Source organism: Podarcis bocagei (assembly GCF_964188305.1).
Source record: "Podarcis bocagei genome assembly, chromosome: 6".
Lineage (NCBI taxonomy): Eukaryota > Metazoa > Chordata > Lepidosauria > Squamata > Lacertidae > Podarcis > Podarcis bocagei.
Genome location: NC_138130.1, coordinates 9,558,470 through 9,577,833, shown reverse-complemented (window position 1 = coordinate 9,577,833; position 19,364 = coordinate 9,558,470). Strand labels below are relative to the sequence as shown.

At 43.2% G+C, this 19,364-nt stretch overlaps 1 protein-coding gene across 1 annotated transcript in view; it reads right to left on the bottom strand.

Annotated features, from left to right (window-relative positions):
* Window positions 1-328: 328 nt before the first annotated feature.
* Window positions 329-19,364, bottom strand: part of PIBF1 (progesterone immunomodulatory binding factor 1) — a 91,970-nt gene continuing 72,934 nt past the window's right edge. Inside the window, exons 17-18 of the mRNA XM_081198372.1 lie at window positions 7,804-7,977; window positions 329-3,359 (exon numbers count right to left, since the gene is read on the bottom strand). Coding sequence (XP_081054498.1) covers window positions 3,303-3,359; window positions 7,804-7,977 — 231 coding nt within the window. The 3' untranslated portion in view covers window positions 329-3,302. The remainder of the gene's footprint in view (window positions 3,360-7,803; window positions 7,978-19,364) is intronic.

Genomic DNA, 19,364 nt, shown 5'->3' with positions numbered 1-19,364 from the left:
CCATGCTGATTTACTGTAGATAGCCTGATTTATCTTCTGCCCCCACTCAGCCTAGATCACATAACAAATTACTATTCAAAGTGGGTGGTGGGAGTAGCTTCAAAAGTACTTTGTGACGTAGTGCAGTTCAAAGAAGGGAAAGGCATTGGTTTAGCCTGAAGAAAAAAGTCCTCTGTGAGAACACTCTTAAAAATTCCTGAAGGGATGTCTCATCGAAGAGGGCAAAGGCATGTTCTGGCATAAGTCACAGGACTAGGTGAACTGCAATATCTGGATCAGTCTCTACACTATTCCTGTTTCTAGGGCTTCTTCCAGAGTGGTTTTTCCCCCTGACTATGTAATTAAAGGGGGAATCCAGGTCTTTTTTTTCAGATGGGAGACACTAACTTTAACATCCTATACCTTTTTAAATGTATTTGTGGGAGGGGATGGGGGAGGGCAGCTTATTGATTTGTGTTTTTTTGTTCTTGTTTTTATTATGTATTTTGTGTTTTTATCTTGTATTTTTATGTTGTGAGATCTATGGATGAAGGGCAGTATACAAATTTAATAAAAGAATTTGACTTACTAGTCAGGTTTTCTTTCTTTTCTTTTTTTAAACCAAAAGCCAACTCAAAGCAATTTACAACAGAAGACAAAAATTAAAACAAAACAAAAGCTACAAACATTGATATATCTATAAAGCAGGCCCACCCACTAAAAAGGGCTAAATCTCTCCCAAGTTAAAGGCCATAAGCCTGGCTGAAAATGAATGTTTTCCTGGTGCTGAAAGGTGGCTGGTTATGGTGCCAGGCATGCTTCCCTGGGAATTCCATGACTGGGGAGCCACCACTGAAAAGGCCCTGTTCTTGTATTGTCACTCTCTGAATCTACCTCAGAGATGGTACATACATGGAGAAGAACCTCAGATGAATCCAGGTCCAGGTTGGTTCATGTGGGGAGAGAAAGTCCTTGAAGCTTTGGGTCCAGGTCTGCACATACCACACTTCAAATTGCAATAGCTCAGGGTGCATTGACACTGACTGACTAGGGCTGGAGGAGCTCAAGGGAACTTTTAGTCTCTGGGCTTTGAGGACATTTTTGGAGAAAGCACCTCTCTCCTGCTACGGCCACTCTTGTCCTATTGCTTGTTTGTCTACTGCACAACTGAAAGGGGGTGAGAGGATTTCCAACTTTGAGTGAAAATAGGTTCATAGATACTACAAGTCTCCAACTTTGTTTAAAAAGAAGTGCCCTGAATTGCAGTGTGAATTCATAGCCTGACTCCAGTCTTCAGCTTCATTCCAAATTAAAATGATACAAATCTATCGTATGACTGCATTTGGAATACTGTGATGAATTCTGGTTGCCGCGCTATCAAAAGGATGCTGTAGAGTTGGATAAGGTAATGAACTAAATAATCAAGCGCAGAGTTACAGTGGGATGTCTCCAGCAGAAGTTTCCTGAGCTTCCTGCAGGTGAGTCATTACGTTGTTCCTTACTCCCAGTTAAAGATAAACCTTGCAAATTAGATTTCAAAAGAAGGGGCTCAGAGAACAGAGGCTAAGAGCCTGTGATGTACATATGCATTATCTATACATTTTGAGATTTGACTTTGATGCTTCCAACTGCTTTGAGAAGATCTGAATAACATATGGCCTTATAATGTAAATCATATTGTTGACTTTTAAATGACTTAATCAGATTACCTGGGGGATACGAACTGTGTGCCAGACAAACAAAATGATCAATAACAATGAGAGAGAAATGGACAGATTAACAGAGCTGAGACATTCAGTGTGTATTTGATCATTCCTTTCACTGGAAACAGCACTTTGATCTGATCTCAGGGGAACAGCAAGGAGGGTCTGTAGGAGGCAAAAAAGAGTGGGTAACATGGCGCCTTAAAGACAAACCCATTTATTGTGACATAAGCGTCTGTGAGCTCCGGCCGCTATTTTATCATTGCTACTCCAGATGCATTAACTACACACCCCAAATCAGAAGGTGGTTTACAGATGCTGGCATTTTGCTCTCCACTCTGAACTCCTTCCCATCCGTGATTACACTAGAGGTTCATCCACTGTACTCAACATTCTGGCAGTGGTGTTATTGAACAGTAGCTCGGTTCATAATGTTGATCCCTGGTCTCACCGTGAGTGAACAGGCTGGTCTAGCATGCGTAACGCATGGGGGATCTGATGCAGCTCTCCCTTGCTGTGTACTGTGTCCAATACTAATCCAGACTAGAGGGTTTGTAGGGAAGGCATTTCATAGTTCATAGTTCATTCTCCCTCACTGAGAAGCCTCTCCTCTTAGCAGCTGGAGTAGAGGGCCTGTGTCCGGTGTGGGGGTCAAGGAGACAGGCTGAGGATGCTGTTGCTGTACTGCCCACCCTGCTGCCCCCAAACCTCCCTGACCAAGCTGGCTGATGTAGTTTCAGGTGTGGTCTTGGAGGATCTTCAACATCCATGGACTCCTCAGAGGCAGCTCAGGGTTTCATGGCTTCCAAGGCAACTAAATGGAACTGCCCCATGAATGTCAGCAGCTCAACATAGACCAGAATATACACACGTAATGTTCATCTCCACATTCACAGAGATTCGTGTGCTTTGCTCACATGAATGCAAAGCCATGGTTTATGGGTTACATGAGCCCATTCCACCTTCTCCCTGTGTACACTCCGTTTCATCTACCAACATTGGTTCAAACCATAGTTTCCAATCCTGGATTGGAAGGCAACAGCAAACCAGGAAATAAATGAATTGGAGGAACATGAGAGCAAGCACATGATTCCATGAATTACTTGTTATTTCCTCCTGGCCACCAAGTTGAGGTTATGTCTCAAGTAAACCATGGGAAACTGTACTGATTGAATTTCTACTTTCCACAGTGTGATCAAAGGCACAGAGCCTGTCTGGAAACATGTGCCATCCCAGACGTATCCAAATCTGAGTAACAGAAAACGCTTTCCTTGCAGCTGAACATAAATGCTTCTCAACAGAAGGATGCTTAAAAATGGTATTCTACAAGGATATTCTCATGTGCCTAGAAGTCAGAGGAACACAAAAATGGCTTAGTACTTAAAATTATTTTCAGATATGAACTCTTAAAGAAACACCAGTTACAGATTAACAAATTCAAATGCCTTTAATAGTCAACCTTTCAGCACAAGGGCTGGTATATGAATTTTGAAATTCACAAAAGCGATTCAGAAAGTTCTCTTTAAATTTGAAATAAAGGGAATAAAAATAGAGGTGTGTAATTAAGAAGTTTTAAGAACACAATTATAATTATCAACATTTATTTCTTGAAATAATAACCTAAGATGCTTTTTTCTGCTTTGCCTTCTTCAAGTATTGTAGTGGAGCTTCGTTTGTCTGTGAAATAAAATAAACACATTTGTGTAGTTGAAGGAAGCAATAATAAAGCAGCAGTGGTGCAGCACTCGCCTAACACTTAACCTGCAACCATTTTGGCAAGTTTCAGTCCTACTGCTACAATTTCATTACAGCTGCACATTTAACATGAATCAGGCAAGCAAACAAAACACAACCACCAAAACAAACAAGTATGCAATTCAAGATCTACCTCCAGAAAACCTGAATTCTGTAATCTCTGAACATTATGAAAATGAAACGCATTTGCATACATTTGCTCATGTTGTATAACCTAGTCTGTTTGTGCTGGGCACTGAACGAGCCAAAGAACTATGCAAATCAATGAACACTTGTGCTCTGTGTTCAGCCTCACCTTTAAGACCTTATGTAAGGCCTGCAATTCCATTTTCAAACCTACCTTTACAGTTTTAGGGTGCCTCTGCGCTCTCAGTTTACAGGTGGTTGGCACCATCAATCACCTAAAAGCCAAATATTCAATTGGAGCAGGGAGCAGCAATCTGTGTTCCAACCACTGTTAAGTCCACATCAATGAACATACTCAGCAGTTGGGAATGTTACCAATATTATAAAAAAACCTGATGGGTCCAAACCTCCACAACAACAAGTGCCTTGCTTTGTTTCAGAAGCTGTCTTTCTGCTCTTATCCGGTCTAGAGGTACCCTCATTATCAAGATCAGGGGTCAGCAAGGTTTATCTTGTTGGGGCGGATCGGTCCCACAGAGATCCCTCAGTGGGCCTGATCGCCCAACCGCCCGTGATTTTTGGCATCTGCGCAGATGTGATTTTCGGGGCCACGGAAGCGAGTCCCCACACTGTGCCGTGCCGGTTTAGTGCAGTGTGCGAGCGGGCAGCTCAGTTTGGGGGCGGCTCAGAGGCCGGTCAAACAACCTCTGCAGGCCGCTTCTGATCCATGGGCCCTAGGTTGCTGACCCCTGATCAAGATGCTAATTTCAACAGTTGGTTAGAGCACGGTGCTGATAATGCCAAGGTTGCAGGTTTGATCCCCATAAGGGACAGCTGCACATTCCCGCATTGCAGGGGTTTGGACTAGATGATCCTCAGGCTCCCTTCCAACTCTGATTCTATGATCTGTTGCCTGGACAATTTGATTGTTCTGTCAGTGCAAGCATTTCTGCTTGTGCAACAAAAAGATCTCCCCCAGACCCCACTGCTCTGGGGGTTCTCCCAACCCTCCAAAGTAGACTTGCAGAAGGTGCAGGGGGCATGCATGGGGAGGAAGCCCCACTGTGCAAGGGGGAGTCCTTCTGCTAGTGGAATGAGTTAGTTGAATCCAGCCCCATACTTTGTGTATGCAATGTGACTGGAATAAATATAGCTCTCTTCGGCGAAAAATAATGGCATACTGTATATTAAGGTGTTAAAAAAACCTTTCAACTCATGAAGATGCTAAAGAAGAGCTAGGGGAAACAGCAGCTGTGCTAAAATACGGAGATATACTAAGGACAATTAATTTAGTATTAGAGATGTTTGGAAAATAATACTTGAAAGTAGCGGTGTCAATTACATAAGGTTAACACCATCTCACTTGCATTCTGTCTTTAAAGCCCACTGACCGTATCTTCTTTTGCAGAAGATACACAAAAGAGAGCTGCACCAAATTCAAACAGAAATCTTGTGTTCAGATTGTGATTAGCAGATACGATTTCTCCTGACCTCCCTGCACCCTCCTCTCAAACAACAACAACAGTACAAGGTTCTGCAGATAAATCTTTGGAAAAACCATGGAACAAAGACATAGGCTGGTGTGACATGGCATCCATTTAGATTAGTCATTGCTGAAATGGATGTATGCCTCAAAGAAGCATAATGAAGTTTATTATTTGGAATACCTTTTCTTTATCCAAGACACTGCTCCATTGAGCATATTTATTATTTCTCAATCACCTTTACTGTCAAACCTGGGAAGTAATTTTCTCCTATTTGCATTTGTTGCAAAGCCATTTCCCAGGATTTCCATAAAGTTCTGTGGGCGTCTGCTTATTGAGAGCTTGTGTAGTTTTTAAGCTAGTGTCGGACTTAAGACTGGAGGGGCCAAATCGCCACTTAGAGGAAATGTGTGATTCATGGTGACACTTAAGTATGTGTCTTGAGCAGCTATGGGAGGAATCCAAATCCAAGATCTGTGAAGGTAAGTGGAATTGGGTACAGGTGGGGCTCTGGCTGAGGCCGGGCTCAGCGGTGGCGACACTGGCTGGAGTCCCCCATCCTGGCTCAGCTGGCATAAGTCTCGAAAAAGGGACATTCCAGGAACATGGCAGGGGGAGACATTTCCCTCTTCCAATCTCTGTTTAGTTCAGTCATGTGACCTAGCAACCCAGTGGAAGTGACACTGGCAAATAGGGTGGTGCAAGTCTCATTCTATCTTAAAGGTTTGCTTATTATTTTCTTAATTTCTTAATTACGGTATATTTGTATACTGCCCTATACCCGTAGATCTGAGTGTGGTTTGTAACCGAAAATCACATATAAAAAACAGAAAATACATAAAACAAAAATAAAGGCAACCCACAATCAGCCTGGTTAAAGAGGAATGTTTTTGCCTGGGGCCAGCTAAACTTCCCTGGGGAGAGCACTCCACAGACGGGGAGCCACTGCAGAGAAGGCCCCGTTCCCGTGTTTCCACCCTCTGGACCTGTCGTGGAGGAGGCACACAAAAAAGGACCTCAGAAGATAATATCAGGGTCTGGGTAGGTTTAAATGGAAAGCGGTGGTCCTTGTTTTCCCTCTGCGAGACTCAGACCAGCTCAGTTGGCAGTATCCTTGCTCCTGAATTTGGAACAGGAATAAATTGCCCCAGGATAATTTACCCTGGTGTAACATATGCTGACGTCCTATAGCTTGGATTGCTCTGCCCCTTAGGAACTACAGTCATCCCTTGGGATGAAGTAGCTTCAGGTTGAGCGTTTTTGGGTTGTGCTCCGCGGCGACCCGGAAGTAACAGAACGCGTTACTTCTGGGTTTCGTCGCTCGCGCGTGCGCAGATGCTCAAAATGACGCCACACGCATACGCGGAAGTGGCAAATCACGACCCGCGCAGATGCGGGTTGCGTTCGCTTCAGGATGCAAACAGGGCTCTGTAACGGATCCCGTTTGCATCCAGAGGTACCACTGTATTCACTTCTCTCTTTATTAGGAGCATTCTGGTATGGTGGTTAGAGTACTGGATCCTGGTTCAGATCCTGACAGAGCCCTGAAGGTCACTAGGTGATCCTGAGTCACCACCTCACAGGGTTGTTGCGAGGATGAAATGGTAAGAAGACCATGTATGTTGCCTTGAACACTTAGGTGGAAGGGTGGACTAAACATTTACCGTATTTTTCGCTCTATAGGACGCACTTTTCCCCCTCCAAAAATGAAGGGGAAATGTGTGTGCGTCCTATGGAGTGAATGCAGGCTTTCGCTGAAGTCTGGAGAGCGAGAGGGGTCAGTGCGCACCAACCCCTCTTGCTCTCCAGGTTTCATAATAATAATAATAATAATTTATTATTTATACCCCGCCCATCTGGCTGGGTCTCCCCAGCCACTCTGGGCGGCTTCCATAGAAACCAAAAATACAGTAAAATATCACACGTTAAAAACTTCCCTGAACAGGGCTGCCTTAAGATGTCTTCTGAATGTCAGGTAGTTGTTTATTGCTTTGACATCTGCTGGAAGGGCGTTCCACAGGGCGGGCGCCACTACCGAGAAGGCCCTCTGCCTGGTTCCCTGTAGCTTTGCTTCTCGCAATGAGGGAACCGCCAGAAGGCCCTCGGCGCTGGACCTCAGCGTCCGGGCAGAACGATGGGGGTGGAGACGCTCCTTCAGGTATACTGGACCGAGGCCGTTTAGGGCTTTAAAGGTCAGCACCAACACTTTGAATTGTGCTCGGAAACGTACTGGGAGCCAATGTAGGAAGCTATCCGCAAGCCTTCGGAGCGCGGCGGGAGTGCCCGCTGGGCTCCGAAGGCTGGCGGATAACAGCCTGCAGCCCGAAGAGCACAGCACTGCACACCCTGGGCTTCGGGCAGATATCCGCAAGCCTTCGGATCCCGGCGGGAGTTCCCACCGGGCTCAGAAGGCTTGCGGATAGCAGGCAGCAGCCCAAAGCTGCTTTTCTGTTTTTTCCCCTGTTCTCCCCCTCCTATGGTCCGGTGCGTCCTATGGTCCGGTGCGTCCTATAGAGTGAAAAATACGGTAATTTGTTGTGAGGATAAAATGGGTAAGAAGACCATGTATGCTGCTTTGAACACTTTGGTGGAAGGGTGGACTAAAGATTTAATTAATGAAAATAAAATACACATATTTTTATTTGAGAGCTCATAGTTCCAACATTGTATCTACCACACTGATTTACCAAGATCTAATAAAAAGCATAAAAGTTGCTGTACCATGAAAATAAAATAAAAACTGTTGCTGTACTTACAAATAATGTTGGTTTGGGTGCAAAGACATTTCCTTCCTCGTGTTCAAAAGGCAAACTGACTGCTGGACTTGTTACGGCTTTTGCATGCAGATTTTGACTCTCTTTCTGGGGCAAACTATCTCCTTGGGGTTTACCATGAAGACGAATCAACATCTGTTTCATCACAGCCAGTTCCTTAACAAAAAAGAAGTCAAACTATAAGCCTCCATTACTAGTTATAGAACACCCATTTTCTATTCACCAAAGCATGGAAATGGAATCATTACAGTACAATAAGGATGGTTATCTCCCTTTCTGGTCTGATTACTTATTTGAAACCACTTCATAAAGGAAGTAATAAAATAAAAAAGGCACAAGATTTATATAAATAGGAGCTCATCATTTGTGAAATGCTGTGACAGAAAAAGATTTACAGAGCACAGTTAAGCATCCCACTGGCTCTTTTTCACTTAAACTGCCATTTATTTTAAAACGATTCTTTTTAAAGGTTTGTTTTGAAAAGGCAGAGCACTGGCTTAATCCAATCTGCATGCTTACAAATAAGAGGCAGATGGCTGGGATAAGAGAGCATGTCTTACAAAGGCAGATATAAAAAACACTTATTACTCCCAGTAAAGCGAGAGGAGTGGGAACATCCAGGAGAAGACATGCACACTGCAAAGATCACAGTAAATATAGGAAAAAATGTTGTAAAGAGACGAGCTTCCCTCTCTGAAACAGAAAAGCAATTTTTTGCCTCTCTCAACAAGTCAGTGCTCTGGACTTGCCTCCCAATCGGGAGAGATGCTCAGTAAAGTAATGAAGAGAGAGACATAGGCCATGTTTGTACACTACATGGTTGAGCATGAATGCGCCCCATCGGTGTGCACCTCTCCCTTCCCCATGGCTTGTGCTAAGTGTTTAGCTTGACAGTTAAAACACTTCAACTTAGTGCTATGGTTGAAGTAGTTATATTGGTTTAAGAGAATTATGTTAAATTATGCAACAAGTCCTCCTGCCAACCTAGCAGTTCGAAAGCACATCAAGGTGCAAGTAGATAAATAGGTACCACTCTGGCAGGAAGGTAAATGGCGTTTCCGTGCGCTGCTCTGGTTCGCCAGAAGCGGCTTAGTCATGCTGGCCACATGACCCGGAAGCTGTACGCCGGCTCCCTCGGCCAATAAAGCGAGATGAGCGCCACAACCCCAGAGTCGGTCACGAGTGGACCTAATGGTCAGGGGTCCCTTTACCTTTATGCAACAAGTCAATGTCAAACCAAAGGTTATGAAGCTGGTTTGCTAAACAAACCAGTTTGTTTTAGTAGAATACTAACCCAGGATTTTCTAATAGTGAAACTAAACTCTACTGAAGCTCTCTTCCCCATTGCATGGGAGGTGAGGGGATGTAGTAGACATAGTGCTAAACCCTGGTTAAATGTTATGTTTGAATACAACCGCAGAGCTCTGTTGAGGGTGGATTATTCTACCCCTTTCATACTTCATACTTCAACCAACCAAAGCAAACACTTTTAAACACAAGAATGAATCAAGCATCCAGTTTCAGTTCTGAAAATGAGTCTTCTTCATTATCAGAAGTTGGAAAACAGTAAATTAACAGAACCATCTGGCCATGTAAATTCTAGTTTGGGGTTCCGTTTGTCACTTTTCATCTTGACAGATAATATTTATCTATTTCACAATGATTTGGGCTTCAGGGAAATGTAAGGAGGCCTGGATAAACTCATGCAGCAATGGTGTAAAAAATGAATGCTTGCAGTTTAATGTCAGACAATGACAGGCAAGTAGCAGTAGACTGTAAGTTAACAATAGATTTCTTAATTCACATTGATTCACAGTTTTGGTTACAATTATGAAAATGAGCCTTGGAGGATGAAAGCATGCCATTCCTCATACACAATTACTTATAAGCAGCTCTATAATACCGTAGGATGTAAATTCTTCTGCTCAAAAGGTAAAAATAGGCACACTTTGTTGTACTGACTGTTACATCTACTTAATAAATGCCCAATATTTCAGTTATGGGCTCCTCATAACACTACCGCAAACCCTTAAAGCACACCAAACCACTTTATCCACTGGGTGCATTCTTCTTATTGCTCAGTCATTTAATATTGCAAGTATTTGCATAATTCAGCCATGTGCAGTGGCATGTCAAAACAGCTCAACTGCAGAGCAGCTGTTTCAAAGGGCTGCATAACTGATACCAACATGTTGCTGAAAGTTGTAAACTCTGCAAAGATGTTGCCAAAGCAATGCATAGACAAAATTTCTCGATGAAAATAACTTGGACAATTATATTACAAGCACATGCTTCATCTTTACAGTACTGAGGCTGCAATCCTAAGCATATCCACTGGGAAGCTATGGAAATAAGTATTCAGGCAGGTTTAGAATAGGGATGCAAATCATGTTTTCATTTCAGCAACCACTGTGAGTGAGTACTACTTTGCTGCACCATATTCTGATTGAAGAGATGTTGAAATTGTACTCCAAAACATGACAATGGTAGGCAATTCTCAGGCTGATAGAGAGTTTACATTTCAGAGAACACAAAGCAATCTTTTAGTAGTTATTTGGCCATCGTATCTCCTGGAGAGAGGCCAACTCTCATGCCCTCTCCAAAAATCTTCCCAACTCCTTGTAAACCAGCACAGCCTTGCATGAGGTAAGTCATGGTCTTAATTTCCATCACAGAACATGAGGAAATCACATTTGAGAAAGTAGGAAAGCCTTCCATGCACTTAAAAAAAAAAAAAAGGTTTTATGAAAACCTCTTCTAGCCAATATCTAGGTGTCTTCCAGAAGTGATGCGAGAATCTTTTATTTAAATGTAATCATTTTAAGTGGGGGCTTTGAAGATTAGCGAATTGCTACCCAGCCAAAGCTTCACGGAACACGATATAAATTGAGCAAAGGAACAATACAAGCACAACGTAGTGCTAAGCAGATTGTTCCACAAGTGCAAGAAAAATATTTTCCCCCTGCACGCTGCATTCCCCTTAAATCTGCTTTGGTTCCCCCCCAAAACCTTCCAGAACAGATTTGGGGATGGCGCAGAGCACACATGGAGGGAGGAGGAGAAATCGCTAGCGCAATATGTAACTGAATACTGCTCAGTCTGTTATAGCTCTCTAGTGCCAGTCTTCCTGAATGAGAAGGGAAATCAGACAAGGCAGTCCTTAATGTATCCTGGTCCCAAACTATTTGCAACTTTAAGGGTCTTAAATGACACTCTGAATTGGGTTGAAAACTGGAAGCAGTCTGAGTGCATCCATTCCCAGAGAGCTTTTCAGCCTTATTCCAGCACCAGTCCATGAGCTGGTTCAAAGCACAGAGCCCTTGACAATAGCAGGTTGTTGTTGTTGTTTTTGGGGGGATGTTATAGTGCCCCTGTCATGACAGTTGTGTGCTGCCTTTGACCCCTTTAAGAGAAGCAGAGTTTGACAACACTCTGGCACATGTAGCAGGACAATGCTTTGTGGAAGGAGATCACAACCCATAGTACACCCTTTGAAAACAAAATAAAGAACTTTGTTCTGTCTGCTGGAGCAAGGGATTTTTTTGGGTAAACTCTGAATGTATTGTATAGTTTGGTTGACACAATGAACATAACTTTCAGACAAAGTACACAAAGGCAAAATTTAAAATGTAAAATGCAGCGATTTCCAGCATGTGCACAGATGCAATTTCCGGCATCTGCACAGACACGATTTCCGGCGTCTGCGCATGCGCAGACACGATTCATGATGCCACGGAAGCGAGTCCCCATGCAGTGCTGGTTTAGAACAGCATGCGGAGACTGGCTGCGTGGGCAGCTTGGTTTGGGAGCAGCTCATGGGCCGGTTAAACGACCCCTGTGGGCTGCTTATGGCCCATGGGCCTTAGGTTGCTGACCCCTGCTCAATGATATAAAGTGTACTAGAGCTTGGATAGAGTAGTTCTTGGGACCCCAAGCACTGAATGCATCCCAAATTACTTATGAGATCTCAATGGGTCTACTCTGAGGAAAACAACCCATTCCTTAAAAAACAAAACAAACGTACAGAATATCTGTAGGTGTTTCTGCTCCAGAGCTATCTCTTCCTGCTTTGGTGGTTCATAAGTATGTTTCTGTTCATTTGTTATATCTGAATAAAAAACTAGAAGGGTTTACACAGCTGGACAGCTACTGCAACATGATTGAAAGATTCATAGTCACCTGGGAAAATGAATTAAGGACTTTTTAAATATTTGGATGATCTTACTGGCAACTGTTTCTTGCTAAAACCCCTATCCTTAATAACAATAATAATAAAAAACTTGGCTCTCTCCAAAGTACGTTCTGTATAATGTGCTTGCCAGTTTGCAATCTAAACAAACACAATGAATTTTGCCTATATTTTGCGGAACATTTCCCCTCTAAATCAAAATCCGAGGCGCTTACATTGCGTTCCTATCAATTTACATTACAATAAGCCTTGCTTATTTTTGTAGCACACGGAAGCTGTGTTTTCTGAAAGCCAGATTTTATCCAGCAAAAGTTTACCGTATTTTTCGCCCAATAAGACGCACCGGCCCATAAGACGCACCTAGTTTTTTTGGGGGGAAATAAAGGAAAGAAATTTTTATTTCCCCCCAGGTGCGCTCCGCTAATCCCGAAGCTTGGGGCGTGCGGAGCTCAGCACGCCCCAAGCTACTGGGTGCCGGCAAGGTCTCTGCTAGCCGTGGGAGAGCCGGGCGCCTCTCCCAGGGCTAGCGGACAGCTGCGCTAATCCTGAAGCTTGGGGCGTGCGGAGGTCAGCGCGCCCCAAGCTTCTGGGTGCCGGCAAGCAGTCCGCTAGCCCTGGGAGAGCCGCGCGGCTCTCCCAGGGCTAGCGGACAGCTGCACTAATCCCGAAGCTTGGGGCGTGCAGAGTTCAGTGCGCCCCAAGCTTCTGGGTGCCGGCAAGCAGTCCGCTAGCCCTGGGAGAGCCGCGGAGCTCTCCCAGGGCTAGCGGACCGCCGCGCTAATACAGAAGCTTGGGGCGTGCTGAGGTCAGCGCGCCCCAAGCTTCTGGGTGCCGGCAAGCAGTCCGCTAGCCCTGGGAGAGCCGTGCGGCTCTCCCAGGGCCAGCGGACCGCTGCGCTAATACAGAAGCTTGGGGCGTGCTGAGGTCAGCGCACCCCAAGCTTCTGGGTGTGCGCAAGCAGTCCGCTAGCCCTGGGAGAGCCGCACGGCTCTCCCAGGGCTAGCGGACCACTGCGCTAATACAGAAGCTTGGGGCGTGCGGAGCTCAGCGCGCCCCAAGCTTCTGGGTGCAGGCAAGCTCTCCGCTAGCCCTGGGAGAGCTGGGTCTCCCACAGCTAGCGGATAGCTTCCTGAAGCCTGGAGAGCGAGAGGGGTCGGTGCGCACCGACCCCCCTCGCTCTCCAGGCTTCAGCGAAAGCCTGCTTTCGCCCCATAAGACGCACCTACATTTCCCCTTCATTTTTGGAGAAGCAAGTTACTCAAAGCTGCCGCTTCTCACCCAAAATTGTGTGCATGAATGGGCCCTGTTTGCTAAAAAGCTTCCAGGTGTTCTAAATTCAGTAGCCTTTTTGTATTCATGTTTAAGTAACACAATAACTCAATAGATAACATAAAATAAAAATGAGAAGTGCTGATAACAGCACAATAGGAACCAGAACTGTCTTGACAATCACTTAGCAGTGTAATTGTTGCTTTCTTCTCTAAACTGTAGTTGAGAATAGCTCCAGGGCTAACTTGGGATACAGAAATTTCCCAGTAATCTCTCTCTCTCTGTGTGTATGTGTGTGCATACACAAACAGGACATTAATAGAAGCAAGGATCTCAGAACAGCAACTTAGTGGAAGATAATTACCTTGCGGCTGAATGTTTGAAGGAACTGAGCATTGTTCAAGAGCAAATTTTTATTTAGAAGGTTGTAGCACATATGCAAAAAGGAAGAATAAATTCTCCCTAGAAACATAATTCTGAAATTGACTTTTATAAAAAAGCAAAACAAGGAAGGAACTTGGCTAAAGGCAGTTTAACCAAAAAGCCTGCTTTCAACTTTTCAACTAGAAAGATGTTTGCTGTTCCCTGACAAAACAGAAAACCAATGTTAATAACCTCAGTGTTGTAGGAGAGCCAGAGACCTTTCAAGAATGCCTTCAGTCTACTGACTAACTCAGGTAAATAACCTTTAGAAAGGTTCAGTAGTTTAATCGTGGTCGAGAACAACTCTAGTAAAAGGAGACGCAGCTATAGAAAAGCTGACAAACACCTTCACATGCCATGGGATTTCAGTATCAGAACAGATAAGCCTTTTTTAGGGAGGTGCACAGTTGATTAGATTAAATACAATGCAGTTTGACAGCTTTAGAATTTCAAGGAACTCATGACGAGACTGGATATTCATTTTTTAAAACTATTTTTCTTTTTCAGTTAACACAACACACAAAATGGAACAGAATAAAAAGGAAATCTCTCAACTGACCCAACTCCCCCACCCCTAATGGGTTGGATAGTCATGACAAAAAAGGAAAACATTTCAGAGATGAAATAGGTATTTTGAGCATTGGCAATATTTAGTCCTGTTCATTCTAGTCTCCATTTTTCTTTTTTAAAACTCCCAAATTTATATACCATTTGGCTGTAATAAAACCTCAAGTGACCTTTATTGATCTTTTTTTAATATTTCTTATAAAAGCTGAATAAGTAGCAAATACATTTAAAAGATAATTAAAAGTAACAATATACTAAAAAGATTAAACACATCTGAATCTACATGTCTGGATCTACAGTGAACCCTCTAGTTATGTACCACTCTGGATATGTAACTTTTGGGTTACGAATGCCGCAAACCCAGAAATGCATAATTCTGAGTTTCACCGCACGCTTTGCACATGTGCAGAAGCAGCGCTTCTGCCTACGGACTTTTCGTGTTGCGGACAGACCCCCAGAACGAATTTAATTTGTATCTGGAGAGTCTACTGTATATGTTTTAAGCAGGTAATGGAAAAGGTTTGCTCACAGACAGCTTTCTGGGTCATGTGGCCAGCATGCCTTTGACAAGATTTAACCACCCAGGGGAAAAGGTACAGTGAAGATGCCTGTCTGATGTCAATAGGCAAGGAGTTCCAAACTTTTGGTGCTGTCACATTGAAAGACTGATTTCTTACATGTGCGGAATCAATATTAGGCGCTACCTCTAAGTAGGGTGTGCTGAATTTTTCAACTTTCAAATTCCAGAAATAAGTGTTGTTAAAAAGTTGTAACATTACTTGGAAATTCAAAAGATATTCAATATAATTTAGTTTTGTTTGGTAAGTAAAATGCATGCAAAACTGCACAGAAATCATTCAAAAATGATTGCCAAGTTCTTCCAGTTATAAGGCTTTCCAGGACAGGCAACTGGCCACTTTTTCAGACATTCACCCACAGTGAGCTTCTATCTCTTTTTTTTTTTTTTACAAAATATTTATTAAAGGTTTTAAACAATACATCACCAAACACATAAAACACCATCACCAACATAGAAAAAAAGTAAACACAAAACAAATAAAATACAACATAATTAGATTTCAAAAAACCAAATTTCCTTAACCTTCCTTTCGGACTTCCTCACATCTCCCTTTCCTGCGTTCCCATTTATAAAGTTATATTCAGCAGTGCTTCACCTTCTTTCAAATCTTATTTTGTAATTTTCAAATATTATGTCTCCAATTTTAAACTTTATTATCAAATATTTAGATATTTAAATTTGACATAATATTAATCAAAATTTCATCCTTGTTCTTATAGTTCGCTTATTTTCATACTTCTTTCCACTAAGTTACTAATGCCAGATTATTTTCTATCCTGCATCATCTTAACATTCATACAATTTACAATGCTTTTGCAAATAGTCCTTGAACTTTTTCCAGTCCTCTTCCACTGTCTCTTCTCCCCAATATTCAGGCTCAGCTTATTTTGCATTATCCACAACACCACTGAATCCAGGCACCAGTATTGGACGGCCTCTCCTGATTCAGATATTATCCAGCTATTTCTATAGGGCTTATTATGGGGGATGTTTTTGAGTGAGAGCTCCTTTGTAGAGGGTACAGGGGGCAAATGCTGCCCCACTTCCCTCTTTGGTATCACTGGAACCGGTTGTATTGGCTTGGTGGCTAAAGAGAGAAAAACAAATGTTGATGAAAAAAAGCCACAGCCCCTTTGCTGCTGAGGGAGTCCTCTAAAGCAGTGTTCCCCAACCTTGGGCCTCCAGCTGTTTTTGGACTACAACTCCCATCATCCCTTGCTAGCAAGACCAGTGGTCAAGGATGATGGGAGTTGTAGTCCAAAAACAGCTGGAGGCCCAAGGTTGGGGAACACTGCTCTAAAGGACATGCCTCCTGTGGGCAAGGAGCTGGGATGTCCTTGTTGCTATCAGCTGCTCTGAGAAGTGGCTTTTCTATTCCTTTCCTTGGGAATGTCTTTTTGTCTTTAAGATTGTAAGTAGGTCTGACTACTGAATTTTGCAAGCCACTCTGGGAAGCTTTTTGGCTGAAGGGTTGGGTATAGATGCTTTAAACAAATAAGCAAATAAAGCAAGCAAGCACACCAGTCCTGGAAACTTCTTGTGCTGCTGCTGCCCATTCTCATTCTTCTCAGGAAGTATTTAATGGTGTGAGCAAGGGCGATGACAAGAAGTCCCCCCACCCAGTGGCCTCCAGAGAATGAGAAAATTAGCAGAAACACCAGAAGCATCTAAACACTGTTGTACACAGTACAAAGGGGGGATCCTCCAAATGAGAGCAGCAATTGCAGCAGGAAGAGAAAGAGGGGAAGGATGAAGTGCAAGGATGATCATGAGTCTTAGAACATAGCATATCTGGGGGGTGAGGTAGAATGCTTTTTAGAATCGTCAAAATAAGGATCACAGAAACAGCAGGCTGCCCACTCCACTTTCCTTGAATATACAACCTGAGAAACACCTGGAAGCCCATATCCTACATTCTGAATGTGAGTCGGCCTAATAAAATGCATTATCTCACATTCCCTGTGTCTTTTGTGAAATGCAGAGTAGTCTTTCAGGAGTTCAATAAAAAGGAAATGTGTGACTGGAAACTTATCAGACCACACAAGCCTCGGAGAAAGAAAGAAACACATTTCAAGGCCTGTGAAACATTCTTGGATCTCACACAAAGGTTTGTTTTAATTCAATCTGAATCTGGCCCTAAATTGCCCATGTAGAACAATATAAAAACATATGTAATCTGTCAAGGGTATTCAAGCAAGTGTATTATCCACTGTGTAGCCAGACAACGGTTCAAAAAACAGTGTAGCTGTGACTCTAAGTATAGAAAAGGGAAAAGTCAAGAGGCAAGAGGTTTGCTGAGTGTCGTGGAAGGTAAGCTTTTTCAGACTGAGACCTTTTGCCTTTTGGCATGTATTTTATGTAATAAATACTGTTATCTGCACAGAGCATCTGGGACAGAATGAGCTATTATTCTCTCCCCAACTCTGCCCTGCTTCACTCCAGGGTTTCCTCCAGGAAACATAAACCACCCCAGTTGTGCCGAGCTCAGATAAGGCAAGAAAAGGCCGCTGGCAGCCTTTCTTGACAGTTTACCCAAAGCACTTCTGAACTTGCTTCTGCTTATCTGCCCCTTAAAACTACCTGCCTGCTTCTTGCATCTTTCTCAAGACTCTTAGGGGGCAATCCTATGGCAAGATAGATCTGCTGGGATGAACAGCTTACGATGGCTTAGCTGGATGATTCCTGTCTCAGCTGGCATTAAGTCATCAACCCTGGCTCAGTCAGAGACACGCCAGTGCAACTTGCCAGACCATTCTTAGGCAGAGCAACAGCAGCAACCCCACTGCCCGGGGGTGCCTGTCCCCCCTCCGGAAGCCTCGCTTACCGGGGTCGCACAGTGGAGGCTTCTTGCAAGATCTTGCTGAAATTTTCACAAGAGCTCATTGCTGCCATAGGGGGGAAAAATTGTCCAGTAGCACCTTAGAGACCAACTAAGTTTGTTCTTGATATGAGCTTTCGTGTGCATGGACACTTCTTCAGATACACTGAAACAGAAGTCACCAGACCTTTACATATAGTGAGAGGGTAGGGTGGGGTATCACTCAGAAGGGTGGTGGGAATGGGTGATTGGCTGATAGCTGTGGTAGACCTGTTGACGACTGTTGCTGTTGTTTAGTCGTGTCCGACTCTTCGTGACTCCATGGTCCAGAGCACGCCAGGTACTCCTGTCTTCCACTTTCTCCCACAGTTTGGTCAAACTCATGCTGGTAGTTTCGAGAACACTGTCCAACCATCTCGTCCTCTTCTCCTTGTGCCCTCCATCTTTCCCAGCATCAGGGTCTTTTCCAGGGAGTCTTCTCTTCTCATGAGGTGGCCAAAGTATTGGAGCATCAGCTTCACGATCTGTCCTTCCAGTGAGCACTCAGGGTTGATTTCCTTAAGAATGGATACGTTTGATCTTCTTGCAGTCCATGGGACTCTCAAGAGTCTCCTCCAGCACCATAATTCAAAAGCATCAATTCTTCGGTGATCAGCCTTCTTTATGGTCCAGCTCTCACTTCCATAGATCACTACTGGGAAAACCATAGCTTTAACTATACGGACTGTTGTTGGCAAGGTGATGTCTCTGCTTTTTAAGATGTTGCCGTTGACGACTGTTAATGACTGCAATTGGTCTTACAGGAAAAAGCAAGGGATGAGATGGCCAAAAATAGTTTTATCATGTAAAATGAGATAAGAATCCAATGTCTCTATTCAGACCAGATCTCTCCATGGTTTTAAGTTTGGTAATAAGTTGTAATTCAGCAACTTAATTCAGTTGTAATTCATTGCTGCCATGTGACTCTAACACAGTGGAGAGATTTTTAAAAGCACTGGTGATACAATGGTGATACAATGATACAATGGTTATTATTATTAATTTCATTTCTATACCACTTCATTTTTTAAAGGAAAAGAATCTCAAAGCAGTTTACAACATTAAAATATCAAATAAAACAATCCAGAGTAAAACATTACTGAAGAAAGTCAAATATAAAGTATACATTCAAAGCAACATAATTAACGAGAAACTAAAATATTATCTTAAACATCTCAAATGAAAACTTTACTAAAGGAAGTAAAATATAAAATGCACATTTAAAACAGCACAATTAACAAGAGGATCTATTATCAATAGCATAGAACATATCTGCTGCTGTTGCTGCCAATCCTGCCATGGTGGTTCATGGTAGGCGGCGGCTGTAGAAGCTCAAGCCTGATGAAATGGGTTTGCACTAAGAGACGGCCAAGATGGTACATCACAGCATAAACACAATGGGACCAAGAAATCTTACTGCTTCATTAACAGTGCAATCCTATATATGTCCACTCAAAAGTAGGCCTGATTGTGTTCAGTGGATGGCAACCTAAGTTACTTTCATATCCGTAAAGACTTGCACTGTAATGGTGTGATACTTTTTTTTACTGTAAGTGTTTACGACACAGAGTTTTTCAGGAGTGATAAAGGAAGTTTAGCTTGACGGTGTCAACAATAACATTCAATAACCCCATTATAAGGTACAACCTAACAGGAGT